General features: G+C 32.2%; 1 protein-coding gene across 1 annotated transcript; it reads right to left on the bottom strand.

Moving 5' to 3' along the window:
• Nucleotides 1–5,191: 5,191 nt before the first annotated feature.
• LOC132723174 (synapsin-like) lies at nt 5,192–20,801 on the bottom strand. The gene is made up of 5 exons (XM_060707850.1): nt 20,294–20,801; nt 16,648–16,705; nt 11,201–11,292; nt 6,496–6,646; nt 5,192–5,432 (listed from the first exon to the last, which is right to left on the bottom strand). The coding sequence occupies exons 1-5, from the start codon at nt 20,545–20,547 to the stop codon at nt 5,259–5,261; spliced, it is 729 nt and encodes a 242-aa protein (XP_060563833.1). The 5' UTR covers nt 20,548–20,801; the 3' UTR covers nt 5,192–5,258.
• Between the last annotated feature and the right edge of the window lie 203 nt (nt 20,802–21,004).

Below are 21,004 nucleotides of genomic sequence, written 5' to 3' on the forward strand. Positions count from 1 at the left end.
GAAATTTCCATTTCGCCAGGCATATATAATCCTTCAGTGTAAACATATACAATTTATGAAACATTTTAAAAAATACTTACTTAAAAGTGCTAAACAATCATTTTAGATGCTCAAATTCAGCATATTGACTTTAAAAAGGCGTTGTGTCGGTTGTTTTTTTTCAAAAAAATATCTCCGTTGCGCCATGAAATTTCCATTTCGCCAGGCATATAACCCTTCAGTGCAATTAAACATATACAATTTATGAAACATTTTAAAACATACTTACTTAATAGTGCTAAACAATCAGTTTAGATGCTTAAATATAGCACATTGACTTTAAAAAAAGGCGTTGTGCCGGGTTTTCTAAAAAAATATCTCCGTTGCGCCCGTTGCGTCCGTTGCGCCAAAAAATCTCCGTTGCGTATTTTAGTAGTACCCCAAGTAGCTAGCATCATAAGAGTCTGGGCAGACTGCACACAACATATAGTCGTCAGCCTCTTGACTGATGCCATTATGGTTCTTCATTGTAACCATGGGAACTCAAAGAATTAAAGCATACATGCCATAATGTTCCACATGTCCGGGACTGTCCCAGAAATCAGGTGACTGTTATGGAAGCGTCCCATAGATTATATATGTCCCGGTAAAAAATAAAAGTCTGAAATAATCTCCTTTGCAGTGAGGAATAATACATTTTTACGCAATCTTATTGTCAAGTTATTATTAACTATTCCAGAATGCTGATAAGGGAAAGTAATTTATGAAGAATACTATGTTCTGTTATATATGGATACAGTCTGCAGAAACATGTACAGATTATCTAATATGGTCAAGAATATAGAAGCTAGACTACCAAAACAATTATTGACAAGACCTATAGATCAAGATAGACTTTCAATAAATCTAGGATAAGTAGGAGCTAGGATCTCAGACTGTAGCATGAAACATTACAATAAATCTTTCATATATAGATTCCAGCAAAGAGCCAATCAATATGTAACCAGTCAGCAATTTTTTAACTTGATACAGGAAACCAGTCACAAAACAAAGCTCTATGATTGGTCTGTCATAAAGTTAAAATTAGATTCAGCCAATCAGACACAAGGAGTGTCAGACTGGTCCTTTACTTTTAGCACCTAATTACATGAATGGAAGCAAAGAATTTAAATTGATAAAAAGTAGATCATTATAGCATGTCATCAATTGTTTCAGCTTCATAACCTCCCTGAAGCCTCATTTATTGTGGCTACCAAATCAAATAACTGATTGACAATATTGTTAACTGCATAGAAACCTTTCCTGCAAATTTAATTTAAAGAAACAAAAAAAAACAACAAATTATTCTATTGCTACAAAATATTCTTTATGGTTTGGCAAGGAAAAGAATTTCTCTGGAAATCCCTGCATAAAAACGAAAAATGAAAGCTATATTGTAAAAATTTACAATTTGCACAGTCATCCTGGAATCAAGTTTTCCTGCTAACAAAATAATGGAGTGGTTAAATGGACACAGATTGATGCTTCTAGGAATCTTAAGCTACATGTTCAAAAATAAATCAATCAGTGTTCAATTTTCACTGTGTAATCTTTCTTAATTGATCATTTTAATTAGTTGTAATCAATACATCTAACTGTAATCAGCCATTTTATATTACATCTTCTATTCATTTAATTCATGACTCCTTGTTAATAGTCCTGTAATATGGTAAATTAATTGCTTTATTTGAAATATGATATATAAACATTCACTTTGCTCATCAATTCTTTATAAAAAACCTGGCAGCAAAACTTATTTGAGCCGTGTCACGACAAAACCAACATAATGGGTTTGCGACCAGCATGGATCCAGATCAGCCTGCGAATCTGCGCAGTCTGATCAGGATCCATGCTGTTCGCTTAACAACCCTATCACAAATAGAGAAACTGATAGCGGACAGCATGGATCCTGATCAGACTCAGCGGATGCGCAGGCTGGTCTGGATCCATGCTGGTCGCAAACGCACTATGTTGGTTTTGTCATGACACGGCTCAATTTATTCTGTTGTTCAATTCCAGGTAAGCTCGCTATAAAATTGTCATTATTAATGATACACAATTTGTTATAGATTTTGTAATTATGAAATAAAACATTAATTCCACAAGAATGCACCGGATCCTTTACAAATATAAATAATTACTAGAAAAAATAAATTATTTACAGAAATGATAGCTTATTCCAAAGTATGTGAATGTCTTCTTAATGAGGGTCAAAGCAACATAAGGCTGGCTGAATCAAGTACTCTTCACATTCATTGCAAGTGGAAAGTTATATAAGATGCCTTTACTTTCTCTCTTAATATACTGTCACCTTATTTTTATAATTTTCTTTTCAATTTACACTATGTTTCCAGTATTCATGGCAGCCCCATTTGTCGGAAACATATTTGCCCTTGAGCATTCAGCCCATATATAAGGACACAAACCACTTTTGGTGGTGAGCAACAGGGTTGTGTGCCTTAAACCGTTACAATATTGGTCATCCATATATTGTTTTAGCATGTCTTTTTGTAAAAAGCTTAGAGCTGTAACACTCTTCTCTAAAATAACATCAGTCTTCAAGTATTGAAAGATTGGAAAAGTTATTTACTGCATAGAATGTAATGTATAAGAAATACAGTTTTAAATTTCCATATATAACTATAATTATGTAATTGTGAACAGTTTCAAAAAGCAAGCCACTGTGGGGAAAGACCAAAAGCAATAAACAACAAGCACACTACAAAATAGTTTAAAAGAAAAGAAAGCTCAAATAGGCATTTTACAGTCAAAATTATTAAGGAACTACTAACCCTTAACCTTCTGGGACGGCTTCAAAATAATTATAGCCTTTACCACCAGTATAGAGCTAGGCCAGCCTGCCTGTACATCTGAGAAGGGTGACCAGGTTCTATACTGTTGGTAGCTCAATATTTGTATTTTGATATTGAAAAATCCCTTAAAACTTTGAATGGGCTGTTCCAAATTCAAAACTGCAAACCCATTACAATAAATTCAGCACAGGTTAAGGGTTAAAATTAATGTTTAAAAATAGAAATACAGTTGACTCTCGGTAACTCGAAATCCAAGGGACTAGTTATTTTACTTCGAGAGAAACGGAATTCGAGTAACGTGGAACTACCGCCATAACGTTGACTTCGTACATGTATATACATGTACCTGATTGAATGTGCAAAGAAGTAGGTTTCTTATTGTTGTTAGCGGCAATGCTGCAATATTTAACCATTGAAATGACGGTAAATCACTTTCAACTACAAATTATAAATGAACAAATATATCATTCAAAATTTAATACATGTATATTAATAGTGAAACATAAACACACAATTATATTTGATTTAATTGATCATCGGACGAAAACGAAATTAGCAACTATCGTGAACCGGAAGTACAAATTAATGTATGCAATATAACGGAACATTAATTCTACAAATATCATTTTCGTTGATAATACACATCAAAACCTAGGCTGTTATTTGACTAGGCTGTTATTTGACTAACACCCGTCAGACTGGCACGAGTCAACTTTTTTAAAGAAATGTAATTAAATTTTAATTTAGTTATCTAACTGTTAAAACCAATTAAGTCGTGAAACGGATTATAAAGACACTTTTACGACGTGTTAATAATACATGATGACCGGCAATTAAAAATTACTATGAAACGTGTAAATCACGAGTGACAACATCTCACCTTGATGTCGCCGACCTTTGATCAGTCGGCTGTTTTCACACTTTGACTAATTGAGATGAAAATATTATATAACTTTAATTGACGGGACCAAATTTTCTTTTCGACTAAACAGGAGTCTCGGTAAGTCAAAATTTGACCTAAGCGGAGTTAAAATACAAAGATAAAGAAGGAAATTTGACGGGACTTTAGAAATTATTCGACTAAGGCGGAATTTTGAGTTAAGCGATTTTGACTTATTGAGAGTCAACTGTAGTCAAAATCTAAAATAAATCTGATTGGTTATCTCAAATTCAAAATAAACCAATAGCAGAGCAGAATCCAGGAAGTGAATTCCTTTTTGAAATACAGAAAATTCAAATACACAAGGCATTATAAGAAATTGACTGATTTGAAAACAGAAAGTTATTGTCAACCAATCACACAAAATGATTCTTATTATGGAAACAATTACCTGGAAACTGCTTGTTTAAATTTAAGGAAATGTTAACCATAGACATAAAACAAATTCGTAAATGACTTCCCGGAAAATATTTGAAAAAAATAACAGCATCAACAACTTACACTTCTTCTATAAAATAAGAGGAAGTTTATGCTGCACGATTTTATCAATTAAATTATCTAAACTGTCACCAAGTCTCATAACTATACTTGGCAATGAAAGTTATTTAGAAGAAGTTACTGTTCATTTAATTTTTTACGAGAAAGGACAAAGCTGTCATATAAGAAAAGTTTTTTGTTGCAGATTAAATTAATATTTCAAAATTGTAGTTTGTGGGTCAAACAAGATGCTATTCTATAATTGTGGGCTGGATTTAAAAGGTGTGAAGGAAAATATATCTGTGCAAATTAAGTGAAAATATTTCAAAACAGAAAAATTATAACTTAAAAATAAATTTTTTAAAAAGCTTTGGTTTAAATTAACATTGATTATACTACATTTGGCTTTTTTCAGACTCTTTCTAACTTAAAATTTCATATTGACACCCCCAAAATCAATAATGGACAGTACCAAAAATGAAACATGGTCAAGTCCATTAAGAAATTTCTCAGGTTAAAGGTATATATATATAATTTATGAAAACCTGATATTGGGAAAACAGTACCAGTCATCAAAGTAAGGTACAAAATCTTTATAAACTGTCAATACAGCCATTTCTCATTTTGAAAAAACAGAATGAAGCAGGAAATGAAAAGTGAGCAGAAGATCATGTGAAATCATTTTACTTCTTCTTGAAAATAGATTGACTGTGTTTACATTGAAAACCACCTTTTCAATCTAGCTGTAACCAAACATTGCCATCATTTTGTTATGATAAATTTTTTTTAAGTCGATCAAAATATTTATTGAGCCTAAAAAAATGATTTCACACAGATACTGATGTAAACTAATGCTATAAAATTAATAAAACAAAGATCAAAATATAAAAAAAAATATTCAGCACTACAGAAACTGCTGTTTCGAAAAATTAAAATTCTTTCCTCTATATATAAATTAAATACAAACAGCAGTTGCTATAGTAACCTTGGAATATACAAACCAAGTATGGCTAAATGAAATGGATCAGTCGCTTGCTCGTTGCAGGGTGGAACAACGGCCAATCTGGAGCGACACTCACCCATAAATTACTCACCATTTCGCGATGGTTAGGGTAATACGCCTGATGAATCAGCGGGAAGATCTCAGGTCCGAGTCGATTCTGTATCTGTACTAACTGGGCAAACTGAAATATTGATATAATAAAGATAACACTGCTGGAGACTCAATGATGTGGCTTGACAAAGCTATAAATGTAACATGATCTTATTTTACCAATTCAATATTCAAAATTTTACCACTTCATGTTAAATGTTGAATTCTGCTTAAACCGGTGCTAGGGGGCATGGACGGTAGCTTGCAATTACCATCCATGAATAGGCTCAATCAAACCGAGCAAGCAACCTTTTCAATTTTACAGTGTTGGGCTTTCTTTAGGGATTCTGTTTTCTTTTTATCTGATTACAAGGATAAGAAGGAAATTCTGTTTTTAGGCTCACTGACCTTGAACATCACTTGAAGGGTAAACGTTTATAAACACTACCATTGCACTTCATTTAAGGTATAAGCCAATAAATGAAAGTGCAATGAGAAACGGTAAGATTGACAAAAAGGATGGAAAAGAAAAACAAACTGAGATATAAATGTAAAGGGCGGCATAAAAAGGGAAACAACTTCTATAGACCACTTTGACCCTCTGTATCATTTTACATTTTGTCCATTTTAATCAGTCCAATTACATTTATTCGGACTCCAAAGGTAGAGAAAGATCACAGTGCCGAATGGATGGGAAAAAAAAAATTTCTCCAGACATGTTATATTGTAGACAGCTTCCTCATCTTTAGAATCATGACTGAGTAATGTAATTTGTCTAAATTAGAAACAATTATTCGGTCAGTTCTTTATAATTTGTTGTCCTGATAAAACTGTAAAAATATTGATGGGATTTTTGCTATCTACTGCAGTTTAAACATTCATTATGATGTCTTGATCTTTACAAAGGAAGTACAAATGGTGCCACAATAGTTTTAAAGTTGTCTCCATAGCAAAATAAAAACCATGGTCATGGTCACATGACTATTGCATCATTCAGTGTTAATGTTATAATTATGACTATAAAAAGTTTTGTGAAGGTCAATGTTTAAATTTGACACATTTAAGCTGGGGGGGGGGGGGGAATCCCCTAAATTTTATGCCTGTCATCATTTAAAAAGAAAAGCAAAGGTACATGTAGGCTCTATTTTACTTACCACCCATGGTTTATCTAGAAAGTTATAGCAAGCATGTAGGTTATTTATACTGGGTATTCCACCATACTGAAATCCTATGAGAATATTCCTCCAGTCCTCCCCGGCATCACGTACATGTTGCCGTATCAGCAGAAAATCTGGCTTGAAAGATCTGTAATAAAACAAATCAAACATATATAAATCTTGCTTGAAAGATCTGTAATAAAACAAATCAAACATATATAAATCTTGCTTGAAAGATCTGTAATAAGCAAATCTAAACATACATAAATCTGGCTTGAACAAATCTAAACATACATAAATCTGGCTTGAACAAATCTAAACATACATTAATCTAGCTTGAATGATCTGTAAACATACATAAATCTGGCTTGAATGATCTGTAATAAGCAAATCTAAACATACATAAATCTGGCTTGAATGATAATGTAATAAGCAAATCTAAACATACATAAATCTGGCTTGAACAAATCTAAACATACATAAATCTGGCTTGAACAAATCTAAACATACATAAATCGGGCTTGTAATGATCTTTTATAAGATCTCAAAGATAATCCCCATGAATATAGTGAAAATTTGAAGCCCACAATTGTTTCTATTGACATACAGTTATATATTATTTACAATAAAATGCAATAGAAATGTGCAGCAAGTTATGAGATACTTGTTATTGATTGGTTAATTTTGATACCAACCATAATAAAATAAAGTACTACAATGTATAATATAAATTATTGTATCATAATATAACAATGATATTACTCCATTTGCAGACTAATTATTCATCTATGTCTCGAAATAAAATTACTGCTTAATAAACAGACTGTATTACCGTAATATTAGTGTAGAAATTACCAAATTATTTATACATCAATAACCAGTCTATGTTTGTTAGTCTGTCTAATATTGGTCACAGTGCGATAAGTTACGATGACTGTTTATCGGTCTCTGTGGGTTTTTAAGACACTCGTAGATGCTGACTTGTTATTTACCAGTACAGGGATATTTTAATGTCATGCGGTTATATTTGTCTGTAAAAGGCTGCATTATTAACAGTTTGTCAAATCTAATACAAAGTTACTGTAGCTCACATAATTTGAGACTATAGATAGAATGTACTTTCTAGCAAGTTAATGACCAAATTATTAAGTACTGTACTTATTGTATAATGTACTTGCTACAAGGAGCTTTAGTCACCCCTTACCGTGTTTATTACTTTCAATCTGGCCAAAAGCATTCATTTATTATAGGGAAAATTTCAAAAACAAGTATTGACTTAATAGTGAACAGTGCAAACTAAGTATGGGTTAGTGTTTATTAGTAAGTATTTATTGAATTAATTGAATAAAACAATATAATGAATATTATGTTCACATAATGATTTTATTCAACTTGTTCCATCTACACTCATTTGATATCCCCTATATATTAACATATTGAACTGCTTGAACTAGAACTGCCACTGTCATGGCATGAATACCCCGGCATACCACTTTGTCAGAATCAACAGTGGTCATTTAGAGCTCAAGGACAACCTCGATATAATTATGATTATGATCGATTATGAGTTATTTGCAAAATTCTGCTTTGTTACTAGACTTTTTAGCAGTAACATCACTCATTGCAGTAGAGTGTATACGAAACTTTGTGTAAATTTAATTTTAAGTGTAACACAAATTACTTTACCCGACTGCAAAAATTGTTTTTATTTCATTTCAGACAGCAAATTTATGTCTAATTGGGAGAGCATTGTTCGCCATGTTATGTCTCACACTTTGTCTCAGGAAGTTGCCCTAGAATACAACTGGGTTGGAAAAGGCTCGAAAAAACCATTCGAAAAACTTAAAAAAGTCATATTAGGTTTGTATTTTTACTTTTTCAAAGGTGATTTCACCGGTGCTAGAAAATTATTTTACACCGTGGGTGTAAGATGTGACTCTTGTGTTGTAAATGATCATCATAACTCTATTTGTATTTTGACAGAATTATGCCCCTTTTTAACTTAAAAATTTTAGGTTAAAATTTTTAATTATGTCAAATATCTCTGTTACTATTAAATCTATTGACTTGTAATTCAAAATATTTCTTTACTATCAAAGTCTTATCCCCTTAGCTCTATTTGCATTTTGACAGATTTATGTGTACTAGTAAATTATAATTAGTAGTGTATATTTAAATAAAATCAGTAAACTGTATAAATTTCAGATGCTGTAAGAGGAAGAAGACCGGGGTCTACTAATAATAAAATCGAGAAGACAATGAAGGAGTGGCTAAGATAATGCCCAAGATAAGGGAAGGCGGGCGGAGGAAGAGATTGACTAAAAAGTTGCAACAACAAAAGAGAAAGAAAATGAAAATGAATATGTGAACAACATTTAGTAATAAATTGTAGTAATTAGTATATTTTTTGTTCTTTTATGAAAACAAGGCATTAAGCCAACGAAGGGCCAATGTTTATTGTAGGAAACCAGTCAGTGGGCCAACGGGGGGCCAACAAGAAGAAGGGAAACCAGTTGTTGGGCCAACAGAGGGCCAACGATAGGAAGGAAAACCAGTCATTGGACCAATGGAGGGCCAACGATAAGAGTAGGAAAGCAGTTGTTGGGCCAACCATATACCAACCGTTGGCCCAACGTTGCCCTAATTAGCAAATTGACATTGGGCCAATGTTGGCATTATGTGTTGGGCCAACAAAGCAAATGTAATTGGCCCAACGTTGGGCCAACTACTATCTGCTATCTGGGTCTTTGCCAAATCTTAGGATAGTAAGCCAGTGCATATCTAAGTTATGTATTCTACATGCTTCAAATGCCAAAATCAATACACCTTTGACAGGCATTCTTAAGCATTTGAGCAGACAAGATTATTGAAGAAAAGCCCTGTGACCTTGACCTTTGACACAGTCACCTAAATATCAATAGGGGTCATCTACTAGTCATAAACAACTTCAATATCAAATATGAAGACTGTTGACAAAAGCGTTCTTAAGCAATTTTTAAGCTTTTTTAGTCAATGCCCATGTGACCTTGTCCCTTGACCCAGTGACCTCAAAATCAATCTGGGTCAATCAATGGTCATGATCAACTTCTATGCCAAATCTCAAGACTGTGGATCGAAGGATTCTTAAGTTATTGGGTTGACATACTTTTTTAAGTCAAGGCCCCTGTGACCTTGACTTTTGACCCAGTGACCTCAAAATCATTAGGGGTAATCTACTTATCATGAAAAACCTCCATGCCAAATATGAAGACTGTGGGTCAAAGGAATTTTAAGTTATTTGGCGGACAAGGAATAACCGACAGACGACTGGACGGACGGATTGCCAGACGGAAAAGCTGATTCCTCCAGTTTACAACTTAGTTATGCAGAGGTATAATGATGCAATAGAAAACTTGATTTACTTTAAAGATTTTCAAACATTTAATATTCTGAAAACATAATTTTAATATTACATGCTTAAAGCCTTTAATCAAAATGCAAAAGAGAAAAATTCTAATTTACAGGTAGTGTTTGTTGTTTTCATGGATGAAATCAGGGGAAACATTTGCTGGGACAGTTCAATAAACAATCTGTCATTTTATTTCAACTTCTATTTGCATTTAATGATAAAAGAACCCAAAGGAATAAAATATGATGTTTTCATGCACACACTAATGTAGTCTTATCAATTTTCATAAATATTCTCCCATCAGTTAAATGAGGAAATTTTTTTTTTCAAGTCATTTGCATTTTCATGAAACAATTTCTCAGAACATAACCAGTCTCGATCAGCAAAGATATTCTGAGAAAAATTGAATTGTTTTACCTTATTCTTTAGATTCTTAACAGGTCAAGTGACCGACACATGGATAAAACTTAATTCATGTATCAACTTTTAAAAAATTCTCAAATATCATAAAATGCCACATATCTTTTTCATTTTTAATAAAGCCACATCATGCCTTTTCCCAAAATTGCCGGAAAAGGCCCTGGTTCAAAAAAATTTTTTTTATAGTTTATAAAACATGTTTAATCATTTATCAAGATAGTCCTTTTCTATGAGGGTATGACAGAGAAGACAATTATGTTTTTTCTATATAAAAATGAAATGACTTGTGCCAGTTGTCAGGTTTTATCAAAGTGATACCACTATGGCTGGCTTGGAATCTAGCCAGCAACTTCTAATACTCCAAACCATTGCTCTTATTTTAGAATAGAGAGACAATTATTATATTAATTGGATGTCCTAAATTCAAATTTCCTAATTAGATCCCCTCCTTGACAGGACATTATTTTGTGTATATTTTTTTAAGTTTGCAAGATGTTTCACAATGGGATAATTTCACAATAATATATTATTCCAGCATCGGCATCGAATTGCATGTAAGCCCCACATAATGCTTAACCCTAATAATGTATCACAGCTAACTCAGGTATATTTTTTAACCTCTGCACATTTTACAAGGTTTTTTTCGAGTTATTTTTATTTTTTTTGGTTGGGTTTTAAGTTGGCGACTTTCCAGCATTACTGGTTGAGGAAGACCTGAGTTAAACCACCAATGTTCAGTAAGCAAGTACATGGAAGAATCCAAAGTCCCTGGCATGTTTCGAACCCAGAGTGGTGAGGGGCAAGTGCTTTAAAATAAATGACCATTACCACTTGGCCAAGGATGCCCCACAATTTTTGTAAATCTATATGACTTTTAAAGCTATGATAACATACCTGACAACTTTGGTTCCCTGTCTAGTTACTTGTATATCAACCATGGTTCCCGTATCTGAGTATGATGCTAAATTTATCTCATTAAATTCTGCCTGAAATAACAACAACAACAACTATGTTAGATTTTTCAAATCTTTGTATTTATCTATGAGCCTTTATCATAGATATCTGAAATAAATAAAATTAGGCTTTCATCATGGAGCACTAGTAATATTACAAAGAGCTCAGCAAAGGAAGTCATTAATCTGTTTGGTCAAGGATATTTTACTATAAACATTAATGTCACAAACTTACTATTTAGGGGAAAAGATTATAGGGACTCGACAAAGTGTTTGTACAGTATCCCGATACTGTGTCGAGTCCCTGTGGAAAAGATGTGTAGATGGCCGTAGAGCTCAGTTGGTAGGGCCACTGAACAGTGTTTTGAGGGTCCAGGGTCTGAGTCCTGTTCAGACTGCATAATTATTTTTCTCACCCGGTGACATTTATATTGAACTGTTTCTTCATCAAAAAGGACAAGCCCTTCAACATTTAACAAACAAAAAAAAACAGATTGCTTAAGAATCTTTATTTCCTTGACCTGACGAGATTGTGAAAAATGAAAAGTTTTAGTCAATTTTTGTTTTTCCTATCTAACAATCTTTCAGAATCTTTAAATTAATACTTAATAATAATTATTGACATTATTAAAGTCTTCAAATTACATAACTGATTCTACTATGCAATATGGCTGATGATGCCCAGTAGTTTTTAACTGCTATAAGTGCAGCTGCACTAAGCTGTCATTGATCTTTTCTCAAAGTTGTTATATTTCTGGTCCCAAATTTCTGGTCCTTTGGGACCATTGATTCTTATATTTATTTTGTGTTAAAAATTGAATAAAACTTTAACTGCTACTAGGGGGGCATGAGAGAGGTTGCAATCTTGATTACCTTTTAAGAACAAAGACAATAAAAACCAAAATCTGCAATTTTCTAGCTTTTTTGGTTGTTGTCATTAATCGGAAGGAGTGAAGGAATCTCCCCTGGTCCTCACTTTTGTATAAACTTAAAAAAATCTTCTGAGGGAAAGAGCAAACAATAGAAACCTAAATTTCTTTATTATCATGGTAAAATATCATTACAAAGTTTCCTTTCTCACCACAAACTGAGAAGACATTTAAATACAATGAAACAGTCATAAACCACTGAGACTGTGATACCTTCAATAATTAAAGTGCCAGGAGAAAACAACTTCACTAGAGCTGAAAACTACTGGAAACACTCTAAATTTGCTGGCAGAAAATATTTGTAGATTTATTGTGACCTTTCCTAGCTAATTACATAATACTAGACATGGAATTGTCTCTTACCTTCATCAGTAACAGTGTGATTTAAAGAGAGAATCACTTTAATTGTATGTGTAGAAAATGTCAGACAATAGTTAGCCTTAGTAATCAGTTACAGTGTCCTAATTAATTTGACCTTATCTTAAATGTGACTTTATCTTACCTTATTTTAAATGTGACCTTATCATAAATGTGACCTTATCTTAAATAAGCCCTTATCTTAAATGTGACCTTATCTTAAATGTGACCTTATTTTATCTTATCTTAAATGTGCCTGATCTTACTGTATCTTAAATGTCACCTGATCTTACTATATCTTAAATGTGGCCTTATCTTACCTTATCTTTAATGCGACATTATCTTCCCTTATTTTAAGTGTGACCTTTTCTTAAATGTGACCTTATCTTACTTAATCTTAAATGTGACCTAATCTTAACTTATCTTAAATGTGGCCTTATCTTAAATGTGACCAAATGTGACCCTATCTTAAATGTGGCCTTATCTTAAATATGACCAAATGACTGACCCTATCTCAAATGTGGCCTTATCTTAAATGTGACCAAATGTGACCCTATCTTAAATGTGGCTTTATCTTAAATATGACACTATATATTACCTTATCTTAAATGTGACCCTATCTTAAATGTGATCTTATCTTAAATGTGAACCTATTTTAAATGTGACCTTATCTTAAATGTGACCCTATCTTAAATGTGATGTTATCTTACCTTATCCTACATGTAACCCTATCTTAAATGTGACCTCATCTTAAATGTAACACTATCTTAAATGTGAACTTATTTTAAATGTGACCTTATCTTAAATGTGACCTTACAAAAAAGTGTAAATTTTTCTCTCTTTGGATTAATTATCATCCGTTTGCTTCAAATTGAAACTTTTCTCTTCAAAGCTAGCACTTATATATGAGATAGAAGATTAAACAAATCTACCATAAACATCTCCTAGATAAATCCCTAGTATATTTTATGAGACAGCCATATTTTGTTCCACAGGAAATATCAAACAATAGTTAAAAACATCATTTGATTATCGACAACATTAAAAGAGAATTAGCGGAAAACAATTATGCTGAAGAATTTCAAATGTTCCAAAAAGATTTAAAGATATGAAACATGACTGATTGCTCTGTATCATTGATTCATTGATCACCATAATAGCAGCATGTCTATGAATTTGTGAGGATTTTGATGAAAGTTTTGAAATTATTTAAAGCAGCAAAATTAACTTTTCCAAGCATATAAAAAAAATTTGAAAAATTTTCAAAGCCTTTTTTTGCGAGGTAGTTTTGGGGTTTTTGGGTTTTTAAATTTTTGCACAAACAACTAAGAAAAAGGTCAAAATGGCGACTTTCCGGGTTTATTTTGAAAAACCTAAAGGTGCCCCCCATGAAATTTTTTTCAGGCCAAACAGGCACCTCAGTAAGTCAGTTGAACCCCCAACATTCTGTTAGCAAGCTGGATATCTTCCTCAAATGAAAGAATCCAAAGTCCCTGGCAAGATTGGAACCGATAGCGGTGAGAGGCGTGAGGTTTGAAGACAACAATCTTAACCACCCGACAAAGGATGCCCCATGAATTCTAGCCTTAATCAATTAAAAGCTATACATATGTTATTAAGTGTCAAAATATGCATAATCAGAACCTCAGAAAATGTGGGGTTTTCCAATCTAATCTCGGGATACTAACGGAATACAAACGGGATACTAACAAACTTTAACTTTTTTTACAGTTTCATGGTGCACTGCACAACCTGTTCCACTTGTTATAAATATATGTCATAGTTCAGAACTGTTCACTATTTACAGTAGTAGAGAAGATGTGTAAGCAACCGGATAGTTCAGTCGTTAGAGCCACAGAACTGTATTCCTAAGGTCCTAGGTTCCAGTCCTGGTCAGACTGCACATTTTTCTCACCCTGTGACATATATTTACCCAGTTTTAACTGTACAAAGTTGTACCCCGGGTTGAGATGGATAAAAAAACACATTGTCACGGTTCTGGTGTATCTAGATCGCCCTTAGCCTGTAGCAGGGTATAAATAAATGACAAAAATAGTAAATTCTGTATATTTTGCATACACAATTCAAAACGTCACTTGAATTCTGAACATTAACAGTCTTTCTTCAAGAATAGATATATTCTACCCCAAAATTTGACTTTTTTGCCCCCCTAGAGGCAATGCTCCTTTAAATTAATTTCAAAAACCAAAAGATTTGTTGAGAAGATGAAAGGCATGAAGTCTTTGAACTTGCAGTCTGAACATATTCTTATTGTATTGATCAACTATAACCAGTACCAAATATAGCCAGGGATATTTTGTGTTGGTAGTCATGGTGATTCAAATCAATCACTGTAACATATTTTTTCTATCCCCAAGTCTCCTCACAAATTTTACTGACATATATTGTATTTAACAGACAGTGCCAGGGCACATACTCTGCCCAAAACAAGTATGTTTCTAGAAAACCAGAAATCAAAAGTTTTATACATAAAATTAAGCATGTATTTTTTTCTTTCATAAAAATAAAGAATTTAGGAAAGATGGCAATGATTTAGAGTAAATTATTTAAAACATTATAAGGAAAGATAATTTTTGACAAAATGTGCTCTTTGTAAATCATGGTTCTTGTGCTTTGTAATAATCTGGTCAAACACTAATACATACACCATATGATGATGTACACAATTACTATTCCTCAAATAAAGATTTTTTTATTTAATAAGGCTGATATGAATTATTCTTCAAGATTTTCTAAGATATGCTCTCATTATATAGCTTTTCATTCTGAATAACCTGCTCTGAGAAAAAAAAAATCAACAGTTTTTTACAAATGAATCAGGACCACAATTTCATATAGAAAAAAGTTAGATTGCAATGTTAATTTCCCATAAACCAATGGGGGTAATTCTTACTGTTAATTCAAGTGTACCATGTGACCAAAAATGTGTACTGTTACATATCAGGTCAAAACCTGAAAATAAGCACCTATAGAAGCAGTGTCCCAATGAAGTATTTGTTCGGGTAATAAAATAAACAAGAGGGCCATGATGGCCCTGAGTCGCTCACCAGAAACAATTGCTTTTCAGTGTTGGAAATTATCCATTGTCAATATTTTCTGATATTAAATTTGAGCCCATCAAAACACATAGCTATGATATATTTGTAAGTAGCAGCAAAAATATCACCCCTTGTAAAAATACTGTTACCCTCGGCCAACACCTTGGGTAACAGTATTTTATCCTTCGGATGATATTTTTACTATTACTCACAAACCTATGTGTTATTTATATATTGTCAGCTGAAGAAAAGTGGTCCGAAAAAACACTGCAAGATATATTGGTGAGATATAATCCTTCAGGAAAATATTAAAGGTGTTAAGGGCATGTGTAGCTGTCAGCTAATAAAATAAATTATTCATACATTGGCACTGCACTGAAATAACCTTTCATTTCTTTCCTTGTAATATATAATTATATAATCAGTTCAATAAAAACAAACGCTTATCTTTAGCTTCCGCATTTTGTCTTCTTCAGAAAAAATATTGCCGGTTCTTTCCTTAGAAATTCTTAGGACAAAAAGTGCTACACATTAAGATGAATAATTCTGCTCGTTTACTTGACTTTCTGTTGTCAACTTTAAATAAATTCTGTGTCACTGATGTATTTTAAACTATGCAATGTTTGCATTTAATTTTCACTGCTTGGCAAGTTAAAATTTGCATTTCTTATCTAAACAATACAAAACTTCAAACACTAGAACTTCTGATGAAACTGGAGGAATTTAATAATGTTAATATTGAGCTCAGGCGGTGAAGTGCGGGAGGGGGAATTATAAAATCCAATTTGTGAAGAAATTTGATTGATTAAAGTCGTCATATGAATACATCCAAGAAACTGCAATATATCAACTTCAATAGCACACAAAAAACAGCTGATCATTGTCTTATTCTATAATACAGAGTATATATTTTATTTCTAATCGACTTTTTCTAAGCTTTTTAAAGCAGCTGGCCAATTTGTGACCTCTACTGTGTTGGTGCAACTTAAAAGCCGACCAAAAAAGAAAAGATTGGTAAAACTTGTATACTTTAAAAAACTTACTTGTTCAACACGTACATCCCAGTCTCCAAATATCTTCCTACCCTGGAAATATTTACCCCTGAAATATAAAAATATACAAGATTATACAAAATTCAAATAAGTTGAACAATAAACAAAGTCATTAAAGTTGGTCGTGTAAGTATTTTGTTTATTATCAATGTATACTTCTTTTAAAAGTGCACTTAAAAACAATAAATTTGTCAAGATACAACTTTCAAAATGTTATATTCATTTAATATACATATGATTGAAACATGTAGAAGTAATTAAAACCAGTTTATATGCACTTTTGTTTGAAAACAAAATTCTTCTTACAAATCATTATGTACCAGTACATAAATAAAGATAATTTGCAATTTTTGTATGCAAGTAATTGTATATACTAGGTAACTGACAATTTTTGTTTACAAGTATGCAAATTACAACAATTGGCAATTTTTGTAAAACATCATTTGAATAAAGCCAAGTTTAGTATATACCATTTTTTGAATAAAGACAACTGGCAATTTTTATATACCAGTATTTGAATAAAGACAATTGGCAATTTTTTTATACCTGAGTATTTGAATTAAGACAATTGGAAATTTTTATATACCAGTATTTGAATAAAGACAATTGGCAATTTTTATACACCAGTATTTGAATAAAGACAATTGGCAATTTTTATACACCAGTATTTGAATAAAGACAATTGGCAATTTTTATATACCAGTATTTGAATAAAGACAATTGGCAATTTTTTACATGTACCAGTATTTGAATAAAGACGATTGGCAATTTTATATATCAGTATTCAAATAAAGATGATTGGCAATTTTAATATACCAATATTTGAATAAAGACAATTGACAATTTTCATGTACTAGTATTTGAATAAAGGCAATTGGCAATTTTATATAACAGTATTCAAATAAAGATGATTGGCAATTTTAATATACCAGTATTAGAATAAAGGCAATTGGCAATTTTTGTACACCAGTATTTGAATAAAGGCAATTGGCAATTTTTATACACCAGCATTTGAATAAAGACAATTGGAAATTTTTATATACCAGTATTTGAATAAAGACAATTGGCAATTTTTATATACCAGTATTTGAATAAAGGCAATTGGCAATTTTTTTACACCAGTATTTGTATAAAGACGATTGGCAATTTTTATACACCAGTATTTGAATAAAGACAATTGGCAATTTTTATACACCAGTATTTGAATAAAGACAATTGGCAATTTTTATACACCAGTATTTGAATAAAGGCAATTGGCAATTTTTTTACACCAGTATTTGTATAAAGACGATTGGCAATTTTTATACACCAGTATTTGAATAAAGACGATTGGCAATTTTTATATACCAGTATTTGAATAAAGACAATTGGCAATTTTTATACACCAGTATTTGAATAAAGGCAATTGGCAATTTTTTTACACCAGTATTTGTATAAAGACGATTGGCAATTTTAATATACCAGTATTTGAATTAAGACGATTGGCAATTTTTATACACCAGTATTTGAATGTAGACAACTGGCAATTTTTATACACCAGTATTTGAATAATGGCAATTGGCAATTTTTATATACCAGTATTTGAATAAAGACAATTGGCCATTTTCATATACTTATATTTGAATAAAGACGATTGGCAATTTTGATATAGCCATTTTTAAATAAAGACAATTGGCAATTTTATATACCAGTATTTGAATAAAGACCATTGGCAATTTTTATATAGCCAAAGACAATTGGCAATTTTTTTATTACCAGTATTTGACTAAAGACAATCGGCAAATTTTTATATAACAGTTTTTAAATGAAGACAATTGGTAATTTTCATATACCAGTATTTGAAAAAAGACCATGTATATACCAGTATTTGAATGTAGACAATTGGCAATTTTTATATACCAGTATTTGAATAAAGACAATTGGCAATTTTTATATACCATTATTTGAATAAAGACAATTGGCAATTTTTGTACACCAGTATTTGAATAAAGACAATTGGCAATTTTTATATACCAGTATTTGAATAAAGACAATTAGCAATTTTTACATGCCAGTATTTGAATGTAGACAATTGGCAATTTTTATAACCGAGCCTGCAACATTTTCAATTTTGCCGTGTTGGGCTTTCTTTAGGGATTCTGTATATATCTATTTTTTGAATAAAGACAATTGGCAATTTTTATTTACCAGTATTTGAATAAAGACAATTGGCAATTTTTACATGCCAGTATTTGAATAAAGACAATTGGCAATTTTTATATACCAGTATTAACATGTCCTTGTGCAATATCTCAGATTTCTTAACGTTAAAAGTTAACTGCCATGTATCATCAATCTGAGAAACCCCTCAGATCACATCTACATAACACAATAATATATCAGGAATGACACATTATCATTACAGGGCCATTACCATAAAACCAGGTTAACTTTGTACCCTGTACTAATATAAACCACCATTTACTAACGGTTGCTCAAACAAACAATGTACATTACTGCAGTTAGTAATAGTAATTTCTCCAGCAATTCTTTCAGTTAATTTAATAATAATCTCTTGCATGTCCCGAAAATAAAGGAGAAAAAAGATGTTACTGCCATAAAATTGACTTAAATATACCAAGCTAGATTCATCAAAGATGATTTTTCTCAAGTTCTTTCATAGAAAAACATTTATTTCTGAGAACATTCAAAGCATTTCCTATAAGGCTTAGAAGTAATAAATGTTTTGTTCTGTTTTTTCTTCAATAAAAAATTTCTTTATAATAAATATGTTGTTCTTTTTACAATGAACTCTGGCAAAAAAAAATGGGGGAAAAAATAGGATTGAATTCATATCTATGATTATAAAGTGAAGAAATTGCAGGTCTTAATCTGGTTAAGAAGTTTCTCTTACATCATTAAAGCTGATAAAGGTAATGCGAAAACTCACACCTGAAGTTTTACAGTTTACTAAAATAACTAACAAAATGTATGTGTTGTGTCCCCTTCTTGCTGATCATTGAAATACTTTTTGTTTCATACCAAAGATGGCTTTCATGAACTAGAGCTGATGAGAAAATTTGACATTCTTAAGTGACCTTTAACTCAATCTGTAACAGTGGTAGCATGGACACCACACATTGCCTTGTCAAGTTGAACATTTGATCAAAATTTGTAGCATATCTTTCACAGGGTATAGGATTTACAGAGCAAACATGAAGGAGACAAAAGGAATGACTGACCAATGGACAGACAAGAAACAGTCATTAACAGTGATTCAAGTATAGCACCCTCCACACTATGTGGCAGGGATATAAAAATGTTTAGATTTCCGGAAATTTTGTAACATAATATTATAATGAAAGCATATATTGTATAACATTATTTTTAAATAAATTTGGCCTAATCCTGCCCCCCACCCACATCAACCCATCCCCACAAACAAACAAAAAAGATAGTTTTATCCACAGGTATTCGGCGTGTGTCGAAGACCATAATGACCACCCCTCCCCTCTCCCACCATCCCACATGCTACAAACCTACTGCCTTATTAATTAATAAGGCAGTCGGGTTGTAGCATGTTGGAGGGTGGGAGAGGGGAGGGGTGGTCATTATGGTCTTTGACACACGCCAAATACCTGTGGTATTATCAATTTACCAATTTGTGTGTTGATCATCAATGACAAGTAATGTTTTGCATCGGTCTTTATTATAAGCTGGTTTATGTGCTTGACTGGAAGATGATGATGATGAAAAAAATCCAGCAGTACTTTGTGTTTTAGTTGGCGAACTTGGCGCACTCGGGGACGGACCCCGTTTAGTAAAATTGAGTCTCGAGAAATTAAGCTCATCATCACTCTTAAGCTCCCCCGATAGATCCCCTGAGCTGAATCTCCTACGTAGAAAGTTCATCCCTCCGTCCCACGTGTTGCGAAAATTTGTGAACGAAATCTTGGCGGTTTTTAGCGGTGCCACAATAGAACTAAAATCAAGTGATGAGAAAAAGCCGTTCTCTTGCGCCACTATGTCACAATATCCAAAACGACCTTCACTCTCATATATCTTACATAGTCAAACAGCACTATTCCTAGCTGTCTAGAATGGTATCCATAGAGATTACGGTGTCGGTTTCCACGGTAACATCTCATCCATCATTCACACAAATCTGAAAACAGCAAATCAGAATATTAATTACAAACTATATCTCATTTTATAGCAATACAGACCAAAATTGATCAAATTATAAAACTGCGTAAGTTAACAACATCTGCAATAACAACTATCTCTAACATTAATTTCTAATGATTAGATATAACTTTTACTTTGGTAAGAAACACAAATGCTTCATCAATACAATAATTATATTTAT

This window comes from Ruditapes philippinarum, unplaced genomic scaffold (genome assembly GCF_026571515.1).
Source record: "Ruditapes philippinarum isolate M1 unplaced genomic scaffold, ASM2657151v2 ctg7091_1_1_1_1, whole genome shotgun sequence".
Lineage (NCBI taxonomy): Eukaryota > Metazoa > Mollusca > Bivalvia > Venerida > Veneridae > Ruditapes > Ruditapes philippinarum.

Bases quoted from the DNA above. Each gene is read 5' to 3' on its own strand.
- LOC132723174 (XM_060707850.1), bottom strand. From the start codon at position 20,547: ATGAACTTTCTACGTAGGAGATTCAGCTCAGGGGATCTATCGGGGGAG. The intron at 16,706-20,293 runs GTAAATTGATAA...TTTATATTTCAG, and splicing joins GATGATCAACACACAAATTG to GGGTAAATATTTCCAGGGTA. The intron at 5,433-6,495 runs GTAAGTAAAATA...TCAATATTTCAG, and splicing joins TTCTAGATAAACCATGGGTG to TTTGCCCAGTTAGTACAGAT.